Genomic DNA, 20,107 nt, shown 5'->3' with positions numbered 1-20,107 from the left:
TGATCCTGTTTAATGCTTGTGATTGACATGGATTAATGATGCGACTCTACAGTAAGGTGTGTCTTTAAGAAACCCTATCATTGAGGAGAATATAATAAATAGTATAGTTTGTAAGATGTTCAACTCCACTCACTCACTCACTCCACCCACTCACTCACTCCAAGCAACACTATATGTCCTTGTATTGTACACCTCATATGATCCTATGTGATGATGATGACGATGATGACAGCGATGATGATGATGATGATCATCATCATCATCATCATCACATATTTATTATTATTGTTCATTCCATTTATAAAACATCCTGAAAGGCAAACTGTTCTTAATATCCTCAGTCACACAGAGCATTCCTGAATAAATCTCGATATGAAAGCTCTCCACAGGTGATATTAAAGATTACATTGCCACATCAAGGAGCAGTTATTGGCTATTAATACCAATATAGATTCCAATTTGTAAGCACCTCAGCCAAGTTCCATTAGACCAAACTGATTAATATTACAATAGTCTGTTGATTGACATTTATGTCCCTTTTAAATGGATAAGTGAGTTAAATAAATCATTAACGGTACACATGGAACAGGAAGATAAGAAATCAGAAAATGGTTTCTTTTATGGTCAGTCATCTGTTTTCAATGCCCTAAAGATAATGTGCTTTTAGTGATAATTTTAATTATATGGACTCTGATATGAATTTGTCTTTGATCAGTGGAACTGTTCACTTCTGAAAAATGTGAATAAAAATTAAAGTGCTAATGTAGTAATTAATTGCATGCATTTGACCATAGATAGAATGAATTTATTTTTTTATGTGTGTGACATATTCTGTGGCAATTTGTTTGATAGGTAATTACTCAAATTTACTTTTAATTCCTAAATTTAAGAACAAATTTATTCATCATCCTTAGTTGCGAGTTGACATTGAGTGAGTGAGTTTAGTTTTACGCCGCACTCAGCAATATTCCAGCTACATGGCATCCGTCTGCAAATAATCTAGTCTGGACCAGATAATCCAGTGATCAATAGCATGAACATCGATCTATGCAATTGGGATACGATGACATGTGACCACCTGATTCTGTCAGTCACCTCTTATGACAAGTATGGGTTTACTGAAGATCAGTTCTAACCTGGATCTTCACGGGTCACGAGTTGACAGACTTGAATCAGATGTTTGGTATGTAAGTACTGATATACTTACAATCTTTACAACAGAATATCACTGATTCATCAGTCGTCTGTCCATTCATATCTTTTAATGTCAGTCAGTCAAAACAGATCTAGCGGTCGTCTATTTCCAAAATGACATTGTGCAAGCGACGCCTCATGAACATTTCTAAATTCCTTTTCTGAACAAAGTATTTCTTGTGTATAGAAGATGGCAGTGAAAGAGGCTTATGTCTTTTTCTTTGTGTGCAGAATAATAGGATGTTACTGTAGATAACAATTTGCGTATACTGGGACAATGATTGTCATCCATTACTTGCCAGTCATTGAAGTGATCACAAATGTATGATTGGTGACATGCCACATTTTCTCTCTATCATATCTAATGGCTGTTTACAATGAGGGATTTCAGTCAGCCAGAGAACTTTTCAGACATAATAAAATAAAATAAAATAAAATAAAATAAAATAAAATAAAATAAAATAAAATAAAATAAAATAAAATAAAATAAAATAAAATAAAATAAAATAAAATATAAAATAGATGGACAGATAAAATTTAAATAAAATAAAAGGGCATATTTGCTCAAATAACTGAACTTCTTCAACAGTTTGCATGAGTAAATATGATTTCATGGATTTCAGTCAGCCTGAGAAATTTTCAGACATAAGTGAATAAAATAAAATAAAAAGGATAAAATAAAAAGGATAAAATAAAATAAAATAAAATAAAATAAAATAAATAGATAGATAGATAAAATTTAAATAAAATAAAAGGGCATATTTGCTCAAATAACTGAACTTTTTCAACAGTTTGCATGAGTAACTAGATTTCATGATAAAACATTTGTCAGTTAATAACTCAACAATCTTTATTTGTCAATACACAATCTCTTATGGTGTGACAGGATTTACAAAATTAACACTACCATCCAGAAGTTTTTCAACCATCTGTGGAATTCCTGAATTCCTGAAAATGTGAGAGTCAATCCACTTCCTGTAACAGCTTGTGGTATGCCTGTTTCCGCCTTTCTGTTTGTCCTTTATTGATTTAAACAATCACCCATTTTACACTTTGGTTTTAGGATTAAAGAGATTAAACACAGGGTCGTTAATCCTGTTTTGGATGTCTGAAAAGAACTTGAAATCTTTCAGTTCAGTTGTTACGCCACAGACCTGACTTCTTCTTGAAGTTCATACTTTTCACATCTCTGACCCTTAGATTAAATTTACTCTACTTTTTAAATATTTAAACACAGTTTGGGTTCCAGATTTCTTTTGACACGAAATATGTTTTCTTATTTATCTTACTGATCTTGGTTGTTTAATGGTTACGTGACAGAAGGTATAATTTTTTATGTTTAGCCAACCGATCCTGGTTGCTGAACCGACACATGACAGAACTATGTAATTATTTGAAATATTGTCGTCTGAAGCCCAGGGTTTTACATGATGCATGATTCCTGCACATTTGACGCAACAATTTTATAAAAGACTCTCAAAATATTATCATACGAGTCAAGCTTGACACAAGTTTTATGGGTGACCCTCACAATTCAGTTCAATAAAATCAGTAATCCTGGCTACCGGCTCGGGTGACACTGCTACAAAAAGACGTACATCAGACTGTATTACCCTCGAGAGAAGCATACAACTTATATTACTAACTAGTTATATAAATGACAATAGAACATAAAACAATAAAATATTTGCCAAACTCTTGCTTTTTGATTTATAAACACAAAGAAATATTAAATTTTCATTACTCCCAAATATTGAAAAATGACTCCCAAAAATAAATATTGTGAGTCACCATGAGTCTGTGTAATACTCTGGAAGCCCAGTTCTGGTGTCCCCACTGTGATATTACAGGAATATTGCTAAAAGTGGCTTAAAACCTCACTCACTCTCTCACTGCAATAGTCACAGTGCCATAGAGCCCTCTTAATGACCATCTCAAAGAAAACTCCAAGCTGTAAAAGATAAAATATTCCTTCAGCAAAAACTATTTGAAAAAGAAATGACATGATAATACTCTCCTTTGACTGACAGTAACTTTTCATTAATATATGCTTTACAAAAGTGGCCTTCATGATACTTTGAGCCCACAGCTGTTGATGTTGTCTATATCGCTATAGACAAGGTTATAGTGACAGCTTTGTGTCTCTCGACATGACGTATGGTATTTACATTGTATATTAACGTGAAGGGGATTGGTGTAACATTAACCCAATGACCGAAATAGACAACATTTCTTGACACCCTATGTGTTCTATGATATACTCTATGGGGATAAATTTATTTCATGACTTTTATGTCATAATGTCACAAGAGATTTATATCAACAGCACAAAAATATGTTAAGGTATATACTGGTGATGAAATTATAGCATATTTACAGGTATTATAGGAATTTCAGATCAGAACTGGAGTGTTTGTATGTTAGTAAATCATTGTTGGGCAGGAGGCGGAGTGGTTTACTAAGCGTAGTGGTTAAGGCATTTGCTCGTCATGGCAAAGACCCGGGTTCGATTCCCCACATGGGTACAATGTGTGAAGCCCATTTCTGGTGTCCTCTGCCGTGATATTGCTGGAATATTGCTAAAAGCAGCATAAAACTAAACTCACTCAGTCACTCATTGTTGGGCAGGGATAAACCTTGTTGGGCAGATGGAACCTGAGAAGATAGCAACTATGTTGACAGACATCACATGGATGTTATTGATGTACTTATGATGTGAAATTAACATGCAGTCTACCACACCATGCTACTGACAGTCAACATATTGATGTACATGTCACATGAAATTAACATGCATACTCCCCAATCCAACTCGACATGCTGAATGGCATGTGACTGACAGACAGAAGAAATTGACGTACATATCACATGAAATTAACATGCAATCTACATCACTACTTCCAAGACTGCACTAGAACAGATGGTCTATGGAATATGACATTTTTCAGTCTGTTCAAGGGCGTATTTAAATACTGCCATTTTTTACGATAATTTCAATTCTTTATTTTTATCATCATTTGATAAAATATAGAAATATGTTACTCAAAATAGTAGGAACATATCCCGTTTTTGTGATGTCAATGTGTTCATCAGAAAGTGTATATACATGTACATTAATCAGGTATACTCTTCAGGTGTATGTTCTATGTGATATAAATGTTTTATACGCTCTTTGAACCATATGTAAATATATTTTAAAAAGTGCATTGTATTCCCCTCTCTCTTATCGACAGAGGAAGTGAGTTAACATAAAATAATCTCTCTCTGGAGAGTTAGCCTTTCAGCATGGACCTTGTATATTTATCCAACAGCTGCATGTGTCACAAATAGTAGTCTACCACAGATCCTACATCAGAATTACCTTATTTCCAATGGGGTTGTTGCAGAGGGATTAGAAATTGACACCGAAATGAACAACCATGTACATGACTTGTCAATTCATTCCTGATTTAATGCTTGTACTTAGCAGGATTCTGTGGTGCATCCAAACCCAGTGTGAGGACTTTGTGGTCCTGACTTAATACAGAAAGGAAACCTCTGAGACACAACTATCCAGTCAGATTAAATGTGTAAATGAAATCATTGCTGACCTCTTGCATCGGTGAAGGGGCTCATGTGTTTTGTACAAAAAAGCTCAACAGTTATAAAGTTGTTTGTTAATAAGGCTTAATGTTCAGTTATTGTTGCCCAGAATGCCTAATCTTTAAAATTTTGAAAATTAATTTGAAAGCAGATATGGAAATATATTTCTTATGAAGGATTTGGTAAACATTCAGTTCTTATGAACTCCTTCCTTGAGGGCCAGAAGAGGTCCCAATTATTCCATGCTAGACAGGAAACTGCTGATCAAATGGTCACAATGTGTGATGTGGCTGATTGTGTAACAAAATGATGATGATATTTGCTCATATACTGAGAAGAAAAAAAAGGAACACAGGAAAACTCAAGTGTTCCTTAAATATTTTTAATATTTTCCAATTTTCATCACCAGTTTTGAATAGAGCTGTGGTTTAGGAAATCTGAGAATAAATAAAGGAACACGGCCATGAAGTGGTGTCCCCTTATTTATTTCCCTCAGTATATTTTATAATGCTGATTTCAGCTTGATACTGCTTAGTGAAAAGAGAATGTATCTATTAACATAACAGATATTACTTCTTGTGAATTGTTTAATCTTTGTCATTAAAAGAGCTGTAAAGAATTTTGTTCATCACAAAGGATTACACATTCAACGTTTTGATGTAAATCAGGCTCTCATCCCTGTGACGTGAATATTCTGTGTCTTGTTAATAAATATGATTGTTATGCTATTTATAAATTTTTTTTATCTATGTTCAAACAGGAGTGTACAGAAGCATTCCGTCGTTGTAAGAAAATCAAAATATTTCAAATAACTTGCAAAGTAGGTTATGATTACGCCCACTGTCATTGTAACATCTTTTATAGATTGAAAGAATTTTCCTTGTGTTCTGAACTGTAACTATAAAATAATATGGAAAAATATTAAAGAACCACATGAAAGTACCTTAAAGCATTCAGGAAACATGTCTGTTGAAAAATATAATTAACATTGGAATTTGAAAATTATTCTTTTGAAACCACAAAGATTCCTCCTCTCCTACTCCTCCCAGTCATGATCTCAGTTCGGTACATTTTTCTCCATCATATTTTTGTATCAAGGTAATCTACTTATGTAGACATAAGTAAACACACTCTGAAACTAAGCTGCTGTAGCTTTTGTAAAAGAATCGCGCCAAAATATTGACAGTGGGGCCATTTTGCGGCAAATCTGTCAGTCGCTACTTTGAAATCTCATGATAAGTGTGGTAAAGAATGTGATTAGAGGGGATTTGGAGGTAGCCATATGTACATGGAATTCCGAGATTGTTTACCGAAGGATCAAAGTAGGAAAGGTGTAGGAGACTTGTTCTGCTTATGTTGACATACATAGGGCACATGTGAGAGGTTTGTACAAAATATGGGTAATGGGGTCATGGATTAGAAGGGAGTAAGTTTGGATTAACAGATTAGGAAGTATGTCTCTTAGTAATGGTGAATTAGAATCATGCTGTGTAACAGAAAATGTCCTTCATTCATAGGATGCCAGATGGATGGTGTGATGTCACGTACATTGATTGAAGTAATTTGTAGTGCCTGTCAAAACCTCTTAGTATTACCTCATGGATAAATGTTGGGTGTGTATTGTTATCTTGAGATGATGAATTTCATATTTTAAGAAGTCAGTGAGACATTGTCTTTATGATTAGTTGTAGGTAGATATTATCAGAATCTTTCGTATTTAGTTTTATTAAATTGGCAGTATTGGATCCAAAATGTTTGATGATCGGTTCATCTTTTCAATATAAAATATAACTGGAATTTTAGATAATTAAATCATTACTAGAATATTACTTCATTATGATGGAATATATCTTGGATCATATTGTTGAAATGTGCTGTGTATCCCTTTGCTGGGTAATGATGGTCTGATATTGTCAGGTACAATATGGTGCTATTTAAAGGAATTAGACGTAAGGTATCATTAAAATAAAGTTTGAACTATGATTGATATTACCTTTAATTATTTACCTTTTATGTTAATATTGTAACTTCATGTCCTCTTCCGCTATTCATCTTTTTCGGTAGTTGTAATTGTGAACTAATGAGGATTGAATGACCACCATGAATACTGAGCTTGGATAATATTTTGATTGTCTTAGCTGTTACTCTATCAACCACCAGTTTGTCTGTACTAGGCCAGAGTACAGCATTGGTAGATGTTCATCATTTTGACCACCAGTTTGTTCTAGGCCAGAGTACAGCATTAGTAGTTGTTCCTCATTTTGACCACCGCTCTTTTTGTCCTATGCCAGAGTTCATCATAAGTAGGTGTTCACAATTTTGACCACTAGGCCAGAGTACAGCATTAGTAGTTGTTCCTCATTTTGACCAGCATTAGTAGATGTTCATCATTTTGACTACCAGTTTGTTCTAGGCCAGAGTACAGCATTAGTAGTTGTTCCTCATTTTGAGCACCGCTCTTTTTGTCCTATGCCAGAGTTCATCATAAGTAGGTGTTCACAATTTTGACCACTAGGCCAGAGTACAGCATTAGTAGATGTTCATCATTTTGACTACCAGTTTGTTCTAGGCCAGAGTACAGCATTAGTAGTTGTTCCTCATTTTGACCACCGCTCTTTTTGTCCTATGCCAGAGTTCATCATAAGTAGGTGTTCACAATTTTGACCACTAGGCCAGAATACAGCATTGGTAGATGTTCATCATTTTGACCACCAGTTTGTCTGTCCTAGGCCAGAGTACATCATGAGTAGATGTTCACCATTTTGACCACCAGTTTGTCTGTCATAGGCCAGAGTACATAAATGGCAAATGTTCAACATATCAACCAAAACTTTGACTGTCCTAAGCTGAGTACATCATGAGTAGATGTTCACCATCTTGACCACTAGTTTGTCTGTACTAAGCCAGGGTACATCATACAGCATTTCGATTACTTCTTTGCTGCTTTCCTTGGCCAGAGTACAGCGATAATAGATGTTCACCATTCTTACCTCAAGTCCTGAGGACAGAGTACACAAAACTGCTTTAATAAACCTGGTTCACTGAGTTTAATAACTCCCGGTCATCTTGTTGGTAAAAACATCTTATGTTAAGCGCATGGCTATGAGCCATTTTGTTTTGTTTCTGACCAAAAGGAAAAGGATTACAGGGATGTGGTGCTTGGCCATGTCCTATGACAGCTGGCAAGCATGAAGCATTTTGTTTGCAAATACATTTTTAACATGGGTTTAGCATATAACGAACAAGTACCATGTGGAATGAATTTCTTTGTTTGCTTGGAAAAATTTGTGTGAAGTGTTGAATAAACATTTGACTGAGTTTCAGGGAGGGGGTGTGTGATATGTTTATTATTTATAGTAGTTGAACCAGTAAGAAATCAGGAGCTGGAAATATTCATCATGGTCATGAACATGATACGTTCATTCTTGCTTAATGGCGTTACAGATGTAACTTTACAATTTTTGTTAATTTGTACTGTTTCAATCTTCGTTAAATGATTAGAATTCCTGAAATTATAACAAGAAGTTTGAGGCAATAATGCCTTTCAAAAAATTGTTATGAATTTTTCATGTGTATTGGTCTCCTAGTTTCGTACCCGTGTCTTGATGGTTTGGGGGCAGGTGAGAATGAAACGAGAGTAAACTTTGCACCTTTTCTCGTTTGAGGTGCATGGTATTTGTTTACAGTCACCTGTTGTTGGCATGACGATGTGAATTAAGTCGTGCGTAAGGACCACCCCCTACTTGTTGATTAACAACATGATGGTCACAACCTGGCACCTTTACATAAAACGTTAACATCCGTGTTCTATTGGTGTTTGCCAGGGATGTCTTCTTTCCCCTTCTGTTTCCATTGTGAACCAATTTAAAGTTTTAACATCTTTCAGTCGGAATAAATATCATTGTATTTGTAAGGCAATCATCCACTTGCACTCTGTGATCAACTGGAGTTTACTGGTGTGGTTTGAATTGCCTGGGGATGCAAGTGTGACTGTATCTCCAGCCTAATGAGTCAGGGACAGGGACTCCAGGGACATGTGTTCGATGCTCTTTCATTAATCTTTGTATCTAGATTCAAATGAACTGTAATGCTAGATTACAGGATTGTGTTTGAAAATCATTTAATTTTTTGGTTGTAAATGATTAAGTTGTGTTTGTTAATAATTTATTTGTTGGAAATGATTTAGTTGTTTGAATGCCCATTATTGAGTATCATTTGTTTATGCCCCCATATTGTTTAACACTTCTTATGATAAAAAAGTGGCAAATGAATTATATTTGTAATAAGAAATTCACAAAACTGACAAACATTTAGGTCAGATTGTTGCAATTGTTGAAAAATATTTATGCCTCTTACTGTTGGATTTGTTGCAAAAACATGATTTATGAGTTGTATCATATTATTTCAGCAAACAAAATGTTTAAAATGTTAGCAATAAGTTATCAAGATGGTGAATGTTAAAAAGTCAAGGCTAGTATTCTAATTTTCTGGTGATGCTCTGCAACATTTGCAAAAAGTCCTGTGATTGATTCAAGGATTCACTATTTCCGGTGTCTGTCTGTTTCACCGAGCCCGGCATTCTCAGTTCATGTTTGGTTGCAGTCCGCGAACCTGTCACAAATAAATATTGATAGTTTGGATGATCACCCAATCCTAGACTTGAAACCAACACAAGATTTCACTATTTTCTTTTTCGTGTCTTTCCTAACAGAACTGCCAGTCTCATCATCACGCTCCCCTGTTTCTGATAAGCCGGTGTCGCGAGCAGCATCCTTGGAGACATTACTTACCTCGACAACAAAGGATCAACGGCTGCTTCATTTTGATTCCAAGAGACCGAGGGAAACAGAGTCCGTCAGAGGGAAACCACGCAAAGAAACAAGAGGTAAAATATTCATGAACTTATTTCCAGATGTTCTAATTATATTTACCTGAAAACATACAATGGATATATTATACATTCCTTGTGGGATTTTTACTCAGTGTAATATTCAAACTTAGTATTCAGTCAAGTGAAATGTTCTTTAATTATTAACCTCATTCACAGTCATATTAGAAAAGGTTTTAAATTGGGGATCATGCAAGGATAGCTTCTCCTTCTCTGTATCTTGTGCACATTATCATAAGAGAAATTATTATCAGTTTCCCTGAAACTTTTATTGGCAGATATATTTATGCTTTCTCAAGACTTGTCTATGGAACAAGTGCCTTGATCTTTCATCCAGAATTTATCACCAAACATGTATTTTCTCATCACGATTAACTGCACAATTGCCGATGTGGCTTAAAGCAATAGACACTCAATCGCTTGTATTTTGTATATATTCCTCCATGCACTGTACAGAAAGGTCACACGTCTTTGTTAATGTAATTCAAGTGTGTTAACTGAATGAAATAAAACCCACTCTTAGAATGAAGTAGATTTGAGATCATTTGTAGGGATAAAGCAGAAATTTCTGAAATGCCATGACTGTGGGCTGTTAATCTGGTGCTGAAGGATTAGGTTTCATGCCAATAGATGTGCATTGTTTAAGTTGTTAACTTAATGAGATGTGAAAAATAGGACAGGTGGGAACTTCAGGTCTTTGAATGGCATTCAGAAGTTATACACATAAGGAAGAGAGTTTTTATGGATGTCAACTTCTTTATCATGAGGAACACAACGTTTGGAGTATATCATTCACCTGATGAAAGAGTAAGGATATACTCCGAAACGTTGTGTTCCTCATGATAAAGAAGTTGACATGTATAAAAACTCTCTTCCTTAGGTGGGAACTGGACAGCTTTCAGTTATTTTGATTCAGTTTAAATCATGTACTAATAATACCAATCACAAAAGTTTACCTTAATACCTGTATATGCAGGTACAAAAAAGTGATGAAAAGCATGAAATTAAGATGTTATGTATGTGTGAAATTTTATGTCAGATTTATGTTTTAAATATAGAATGATAAATAATATCATAATATGGTAAATAATTTGTCTTGACAAATAAACAATTAGCTCCTAAGACTTATGTTTTTTGACAAACGCATACACTTTTCATACATTTCATGCACATATACTCAAATATACTCTGTCTGATGCAAAAGTTGCTTTAAGTTGTTAATTTATATGATTTAAATAGAATTTGATATTTTTTATAGATTGTGTGAAAGAAATGATATGTAATTAGCTTTGGCTAACAAATTTTTGTTGTTTTTTGGTTTTTGACGTTTAGATTAATTTGCAAAAACTTCCCTTTCATAATAAAATCTTCTTTGGCATTAACTGCAATCTGTTGCTGATTTGTATAGGCACTAAATATTCTCCATCAAAAGTGGACAGTATCTGTGTGTGTTGATTGGAATCAGGTTAGGAATATGCCTTTCGACTGCATCATCTATCTGTGTAGCAGGTGAACTATGGATCAACTGTTCTTGACATTCTGTCATATTCCATGAAATCCAAACACTCCTACTGTCCACTGATTCATACATGCTATAGGAACTGCAGATGTAGAAAGTCCTTGACCTTTAGACCGGTCAGTTACCAACATATTAATGAGCTGAATGATAAATACACACTCAATGAATATGAAATGATATGACATTGTGACCCCCAGCTGTCTTCCATACATCACACAAGTTTATAGCACCTATGTCTTTGATGTTGAAATTGACAATCATTGTCATTGTTTTATTACCTTACTCCAAGTTTTATGCTTTCCCTGAATGATAAACAGCACATATCAGTGTGAATCAGAACATTGTGTTTGCTTGGGTGTAACACTTGATGAGAGATTGTCTCAAGAATGAATAACGCTATTGCACCAGGTTGAATGTATGCAAGATGAATCTTGATCAGTTGATTAGAATAAGTAAGTACCTGGTCTTTTGTTGTATATTGCAAATGTATTCAGTTGTGGGTTACGGAATTTTGCTTTAAAAATTGTTATGGTTTTATGGTAAATGTAGTGAAAGTTGTTGCTGTAGTAGTTGTAGAGTTTGTTGTGAAATTGGTAGTTGCATTACCCTTGAAGATCTGGTTTGGAACTGGTGGTAAAAGGTACCAACTTTGATCATGTGGTCAGGCTTTCATATCCCAGTTGAGTAGATTGAAGCTCATGATGTCAATCATTTGATGTCTAGTCCCGATTTGATTGTTTACAGACAGCCTTCATGCAGCTGGACAATTACTTAATGCATTGTTAAACAAAGTAGTAGTAGTAGTAGTAGTAGTAGTAGTAGTAGTAGTAGTAGTAGTAGTAGTAGTAGTAGTAGTAAGTAGTAGTAGTAGTAGTAGTAAATTTAGTTTCAGAATCAGGTGTAGGAATAGCATATGAGTGGGTGAGTTTAGTTTTACACCTCACTCAACAATATTCCAGCTATATGGCGGCAGTCTGTAAATAATCGAGTCTGGACCAGACAAATCCAGTGATCAACAGCATGAGCATCGATCTGCGCAATTGGGAACCGATGACGTGTCGACCAAGTCAGCCAGCCTGACCACCCGATCCCGTTAGTCGGCTCTTACGACAAGCATAGTCGCCTTTTGTGGCAAGCATGGGTTGCTGAAGACCTATTCTACCCCGGATCTTCACAGGTCGAATAGCATATGAAATACTGTAAACGTACTTATTTTCGCGTGGTGCAATTTTCGCGGAATTGACAGTTTACATCGTGTGGTCAATTATTCGCGCAATCAGTAATTGCCGGAACTGCCAGCTGTCTCTTTGGCCGCCACTAATAGCAGTGAAAACAAACAGAGTGGCTTAACCTGTCAGGCGGCGTTTATTGCTTACTCACAGGAAATCCCTATCTGTGCGATATACTAGTACACAGTAATCGTAATCCGTTTACTCCCGGAAGAGATGAAAAACACATCAGTCTTATGTTCCGAATTCTGACGATTTGATGAATTAACTTATACTGTATATGAAGCTCTTTGTGATTTCAAACAAGCCGGGTTGTTGTGAATGAGATGATTGATTGTTAGTGACTATTCGCTTCATGATGTACTGGTGAATGAAATCTTAATGAATAAATAAAATACTGCTGTATTATTTCTTTCCGAGTCGTTTCACGGTAATCTGTTTTGTATCAAACCATCTGTCATGTGACCAATTTCCATGGCGGCCACAACACACATTGCTGTTTTCGCTAATTCAGCAATGGGATTTGGCTCATTATTTAATTATGTTTTGGGAAATCCAAGCTAAGTATGATCAGTCGTCATTTTAAGATTCCCGTTGATTTCTGTCTTCAAACGTGATGTGTTATGGTAACAACTCAGGGGCGAGCGTGGCTAGACTGAATGAATGACAGGTTTATTCGCGGTGTATAAATTTTCGCGCTAAAATGTTTTGCGCGAAAATTTATGTTTTGAAAATAAAACCTGCGCGAAATATAATACGTTTACAGTATCCATGATACATGGGACAAATTCTAATGTATCAAATGTGTATCTAAAGAGATATATTTAATATGATTATGCCCTTCACAAGTTCAGTATTTAAAGTTTGTTTCCTAAAAATCTCTCATAAATGTATTTTTAATGGGAAACATATAAGCGATATTGAGAGTGTATTATTATAAATTCATCATTTTTTCTTTTCGAATTTATTGCTAAAATACTTATCTATCCTTAAGAGGATAAATTGTCTTGACATGATAACCAGGAGGTGAGATAACCCAGTGGATAAAATGTTAGGTTATCATGCAAAAGTTCTAGGTTTGATTCCCACATTGGTTCAGCATGTGAGGCACCTCCTTGCTGCTGTTAAACCATCGTAACTTTTTATAATCTGGACTTGACATCTTGGAACAAGTGCAAATGATTAAAATCCAGACACTAAAAAAGCTTACCATGAAACCGAGAATAATTTAAGATAAAAGATGCTCAGATGAACGAATCTTTAAAATCATAAGAATTTCATTCAGAATAATATTAAGTCCAGCCACTGATCTGAGAATCTTGGTTGTGAATACTGGCTGTGTTTAACTGGATTATAGTCAGTGTTGCGGTGGACATTTATGGATGTTTTATGATAATGATGTCACAGCTATTTGGGTGGGTCAGGCTCCAGTGATATATGGACATTTGAAATATTCACTAGCTGGCCTACTCTTGAAGCGGGTCACTGATGTAAGGGGAGATTTGGGGAACGAGGAATTTTCTGTTAAATTTTAGTTAAATTATGTGGTGTGCAGTCAAATGTTACATGTAAATTTTGTTCATGAAAAATTTATGAAGTTTGTTTTCAAAGAACATGGACACCATATGTCACATTTACTTGTGCGTAAAAAATAGAGTGTTTTTGCAAGTTGCACTTGGCACCTTTGCAAATATTTTAGGGAAAGACCATTTAACACATGCTGCTTTTGCCACAAAGAAAATATTTAAACTTCTTGAGCTGTAGTCAGTGTAGACACTGAATGATGTTCCTGAAGAAATATTACTGGAATATCTTCTTGAAGAAGTATAAATCCCAACTCATTCACTGCTTGATCACCAGAAAGATATGATATTCTAATGTTATTCTGTGAAGGTGTAAGTACTCAATATATTGACATCAATAACCATTTTGGGTGGTGAGGTAGCCTACTGGTAAAAGCATCACGCTTGAAGACCCAGGTTCGATTCCCCACATGGGTACAATGTGTGAAGCCCATTTCTGGTGTCCTCCACCGTGATATTGCTGGAATCTTGCTGGAATATTGCTAAAACCATACTCACCCAGTAGTCATGAAGTAATCTGCCTCTACGTATTTGACTTTCTTTGTGACTGAGATACAACATCCAAATGCATTTAGACATTTTGTTTCAATGTGCTTTTAGCATACTATGAACAAATTTGATAAACCTGTAGCATACTATGAACAATTTTATCAACTTGTGCTGTTGACAATTTTGATAAATGTGAAGCATACTTTGAACAATTTTGAGGAGCGTGAAGCATACTTTGAACAATTTTATCAACTTGTACTGTTGACAATTTTGATAAATGTGAAGCATACTTTGAACAATTTTGAGAAACGTGAAGCATACTTTGAACAATTTTGAGAAACGTGAAGCATACTTTGAACAATTTTGAGAAACGTGAAGCATACTTTGAACAATTTTGATAAACGTGAAGCATACTTTGAACAATTTTATCAACTTGTACTGTTGACAATTTTGATAAATGTGAAGCATACTTTGAACAATTTTGAGAAACGTGAAGCATACTTTGAACAATTTTATCAACTTGTACTGTTGACAATTTTGATAAATGTGAAGCATACTTTGAACAATTTTGATAAACGTGAAGCATACTTTGAGCAATTTTGAGAAACGTGAAGCATACTTTGAACAATTTTGATAAACGTGAAGCATACTTTGAACAATTTTATCAACTTGTACTGTTGACAATTTTTGATAAATGTGAAGCATACTTTGAACAATTTTGAGAAACGTGAAGCATACTTTGAACAATTTTATCAACTTGTACTGTTGACAATTTTGATAAATGTGAAGCATACTTTGAACAATTTTGAGAAACGTGAAGCATACTTTGAACAATTTTGTGAAACGTGAAGCATACTTTGAACAATTTTGATAAACGTGAAGCATACTTTGAACAATTTTATCAACTTGTACTGTTGACAATTTTGATAAATGTGAAGCATACTTTGAACAATTTTGAGAAACGTGAAGCATACTTTGAACAATTTTATCAACTTGTACTGTTGACAATTTTGATAAATATGAAGCATACTTTGAACAATTTTGAGAAACGTGAAGCATACTTTGAACAATTTTGATAAATTTTAACCTTTTATGTTGCCATAATGGTCTCTATCTCATAAACTTGCTTTGTCAATTATTTGCATCCATCCACAAATTGTGGATCCACGTATAGAAAACCAAAAATGTCTGTAAAATCCTGTGTAAAGGGATGAAAGCTATGCAAACAAAACTGAATCCTTCTATCAAGATACCAAAGTGTGTTACTTGCGTAAAAATCTAAATATATGCTTATCTCAAAGCCTCCATGTTCATACATATTGAACAAGATTTCTTCAGGAATTTTAGTGGTTTTTAAAAAAATCAGTTATGTCGTGCATAACTTTTTTGTTGTGTAACTTATTTGTCCCAAAATAATAATCTGGTATTTGTGGCTTTGTTTATCTTACTCAGCGAAACCATGCACGCCTCATAAACGTGTTTGCTTATTAAACAAAATGGTTAAGTCTGTGTGCTTGGGACTGCTTGTTGCCAAGAATAGGCAACGTTTTTCACCATCTTCACAATGAATGCCATTATATGTAGTTAAGTTTGTGGACTGACATACCTCTTTGTTCAGCAAAGACAAGATGTGTTTTATGTAGTCGTAAACCGCCGGTCAGATGGCGATGTTAGCGTTTAATGATGGTCAGATTTACTGAAAGTGAAAGCAGTGTGATGATGGTGGGACAGAATGGAGAACATTGTCAGTGGTCACTCACGTAGTATTTTGGAGCTGATCATAACTTTTTAAGGTAAAACACTTTCATGTCATTAATCGTCAGCTGAATCTTTTGGTAATATTCAGGTCTTAATATATTCAGTATTATTTAACTTAATGCAAGTATAAATCCCTCATAAAACGTAAATCCTTTAAGGTGTCTGGTTCTAAAGTTACAATACATTTATTAAAATGTTTTTATTTTAAGGAAGTATAATTGTACATGTTATCAGATGACTTTTAATCGTTTTTGTTTATCCATGTTTTTTTCTTGTCCTGAACAGACATTTTACTATTTGATATGATTTATATATAGTACAGTATTTTTTGTTGTCTACAAAACAATCATTGGTTTTACTGGTACTCTCTTTTTAAATACAAGTGTCCTTATATATATTTTATTATGTCTGTCATTGTAAACGAATATCAACAGATGTTTTTTATCAGAAGTTAATGCCAAAAGTAACTTGTATATATCATATGTCAATCATTATATATTTTAGGCATTAATCATTGTTTATATCACAAGTCACTTTTGTATGTATATTCAATGCCACTTATGGTGATAATTGTCACATATGGCTTGTTGTATACAGACATTATTCATTGTTTATATCACATGTCACTCATTGTATATATCACATGTCAATCATTGTATATATCATGTTCTGATCATTTGCACATACTTGGTCACATTTCTTCAGACCCTGTCACTTGTTATATACAACACTGGACTTTAAGAGGCTTGTTTTTCTGGTGTTTAGAGCAGTTTGACATTTGGTGAGATTTCTGACATTCCCACGTCTATTTACACACCCGTGTCACTCGTGGAGTTCCAAAACTTGATCAACTTGTCAAATAAGAGGTTGTCATTACATGGTGTCAGGTGAAAGTTCAATCCGGCAATTACATTCACATCAAAGACAAGAGATGAATGTTAATCATATGGTCGTACCTCAGAACAGTCTCGTGCTTAAGGAACATTCGCGGAATCTATGAAGGCGTCAAGGAACAGCCTCTTTCCCATCTAGAATATATATCATCAGATTGGGTACAGTTTTCAATTCAAGCATTAATGTTGAAGACATTTCATGGTTTCTTTTGAAAATTTGACAAAACATTGACTTATATGGAAGACATTTTCAAATTTGACTCATCAGTGGTGAAAAAAGATGTCTGATGCAGTTCCCTAATTTGACTTGTAACTTATGTTCCCAGGTGAATAATTGACAGGCCTTTGCATGTGTGTATGATTGGTGATACCAGTGGGTCAGAATATATTTACCATTTGGCGAACTCTTTGGTATCATCACCTTTTGATGGTGGTTCATAAGCACATACTTGGTGTTATCAGAATCGTACAATCAACGCTTGGCAGAAATTTCTTGTGGGTGTGAAAAGGGTTCATTGTCGCTTTTACTTCCATGTTGTTGCAAATCTTTGTTAGGTAAAACATTTTGAAAGGGATCGAATGTTCAAAATTTTGTGTGTTAGAATGTGATTGGCAGGGATAAAAATGTAAAGGCCAGGTTGATATATGTTTTCAGTGCCATCAGGGTTCAGCTATGCTGTACTCTGAACATATACAACTCAGCATCAGTTAGGAATACCTGTTTTTGCAAATAAACTTTGGTTATATGTAGTGGTGGTACAATTGATTGAAATAATCGAAGATTGGTCGTAATGACTAAACGACCAAGCAATGATTCGATCACGTTTTGTCATAATCGAACACAAACAATTTTGGAACGCTTGTTTGTATTGACAATATTTATCACAAGGTTGGTTTTGTTTGTTGTGTTTCATAAGCACTACAAGCTCGTTCCCAGTCATGGTTAAAATTTATCTTGCAGACTCCAGGAAATTTATGTTCCTAACATATTAGTTATCCTTTAAAGACATGAAATTTACCAAAACAACCGAAAGAACTACATGGTTTTTTTCTTTATTTTGTGTGCATTAACAAATATAACCAAGACAATTTGATAAATAATGCTAACCAACTATTTTCGATGATTGATCGGTTGTAATGAACCAATCATCAATTATAAGATTTTAACCAATTCCCAACACTAGTTATATGTCATGGCTTGTGAGAAATACTACTAAAAAGAGGTTAAAGAGAATACAAGTTTATATACGACAAAAAGTGACTGTTTTGACTTGTTGGTTTTGCAGCACAAATCATCACTGTTTCCACATGATCTCAATGATCAAATGACCTACATTCTCTGTTGCTCCACATACTCTGAATGATCAAATTAGCTGTACTCACTGTTGCTGTAGAGGATCTGAATGATCAAATGAGTTATATTCACTGTTGTTCCACAGGATCTGAATGGTGAAATAATTCGTATTCACTGTTGTTGCAGACTAACGGGATTTGATGGTCAGGCTCGCTGACTTGGTTGACACATGTCATCGATTCCCAATTTAGTCCAGACTCGATTATTTACAGACTGCTGCCATGTAGCTGAAATATTGCTGAGTGCGGCGTAAAACTAAGCTCACTCACTCACTCATTTACTGTTGTTGCAGAGGATCTAAGTGATCACATGAACTGTATTCACAGTGGATGTTAAGCTTTTGATTGCTAGAATTGAGTTCAAAGTGTTATCCCTGACCTACAGCTGTTACCATGATGTTGCACAAGGAAATCTGAAAGAACTTCTCCAGAAATATCTTCATGCAAAACCTGAGATCCAATGATCAACTTTTATTTACCATCCCCAGGACCAATCTCAAATCCTTCGGCCAGAGATCATTCTCATTCTGTGCTCCTTCTCTCTGGAACTGTCTTCCTTTTGATATCAAAACCTCCCCATCTTTAGCTGTCTTCAAGTCCAAACTTAAAACCCATCTCTTCTCCAAGTACTATCCTTGATACCTGTGCTTTGAGCAACCGCAACGAATGGAAAATAGCGCAATATAAATGCACTTATTATTATTATTATTGATCAAAGGAATTTTCTGTTGTTGCAGATATCTACCAGGAGGCATTCGAGAGTGCCCGGAGAGCGGAAGAGATCAAGTTCAAGACCAAGTTTGATCAACTGTTGGCGGAGCTAACCGGAGCCCTGGACGAACAATCTCCCTCCGGCATCTCCTCCACCTTCGGGAGCACATCTTGTAAGTCATCCTTTATTGAACACCAGGCCCTCTGGAACTCAACCATGAAGGTCTGGGTTACATTTGGTCTTCAGCAATCCATGCTTGTCGTAATAGGCGGCTAATGGGATGGGGTTGTCAATTTCGCTGACTTGGTTGACAAATGTCATTGTATCCCAATTGAAATTGATGCCAATGATGTTGATCACTGGATGTCAGGCCCCGACTTGATTATTTACAGACTGCCAACATATAGCTGGAATATAGCTGACAGGAGCATGACTCAGGTGTACCCAGAATGTCTGTATGTCATGAATAGTGCAAAAATTAAGTTTATAGTGAAAACTAAGAACGTGTGTAAACAAATTGAGAATGTTAAATTGTGAGAATGTCAGTGTGCAGTGAAGAGTAATGTGTTTTGTATACTGTTAATAGTTAGTGTGTGCGTATGGTTTTATGCTGCTTTGGGCAATATTGCAGCAATGTCATGTTAGGAACACCAGAAATGAACTTCACACAATTTACGTATGTGGGGAACTGAACCCCTCTCCGGCTTGACAAGCGAACACTTTGTCCACTATCCCACCCGACCACCCCTTGTGAACAGTGAGAATGTTGATGAACGGCGTTAAACATTTTTTCCAGTATGCATAATTGACTGGCTAATATGTCAGTGTTATTTTATGTATACATGAGTGAACAACTGGTATGTCGGTGTACAGTGAATACATTTCATGCATTTAAAATCATCATGGT

At 35.2% G+C, this 20,107-nt stretch overlaps 1 protein-coding gene across 1 annotated transcript in view; it reads left to right on the top strand.

The window, feature by feature from the left end:
- The window catches only part of LOC124288524 (muscle M-line assembly protein unc-89-like), a 185,524-nt gene that overhangs the window by 128,049 nt on the left and 37,368 nt on the right, over window positions 1–20,107 (top strand). The window contains 2 exon segments of the mRNA XM_046725046.1: window positions 9,488–9,661; window positions 19,226–19,372. Coding sequence (XP_046581002.1) covers window positions 9,488–9,661; window positions 19,226–19,372 — 321 coding nt within the window.

This window comes from Haliotis rubra, unplaced genomic scaffold (assembly GCF_003918875.1).
Source record: "Haliotis rubra isolate DU_JTF1 unplaced genomic scaffold, ASM391887v1 Scf42, whole genome shotgun sequence".
In the NCBI taxonomy this organism is placed as follows: domain Eukaryota; kingdom Metazoa; phylum Mollusca; class Gastropoda; order Lepetellida; family Haliotidae; genus Haliotis; species Haliotis rubra.
The sequence above is the reverse complement of the archived record's forward strand: the minus strand, read 5'-3'. Positions and strand labels throughout refer to the sequence as shown.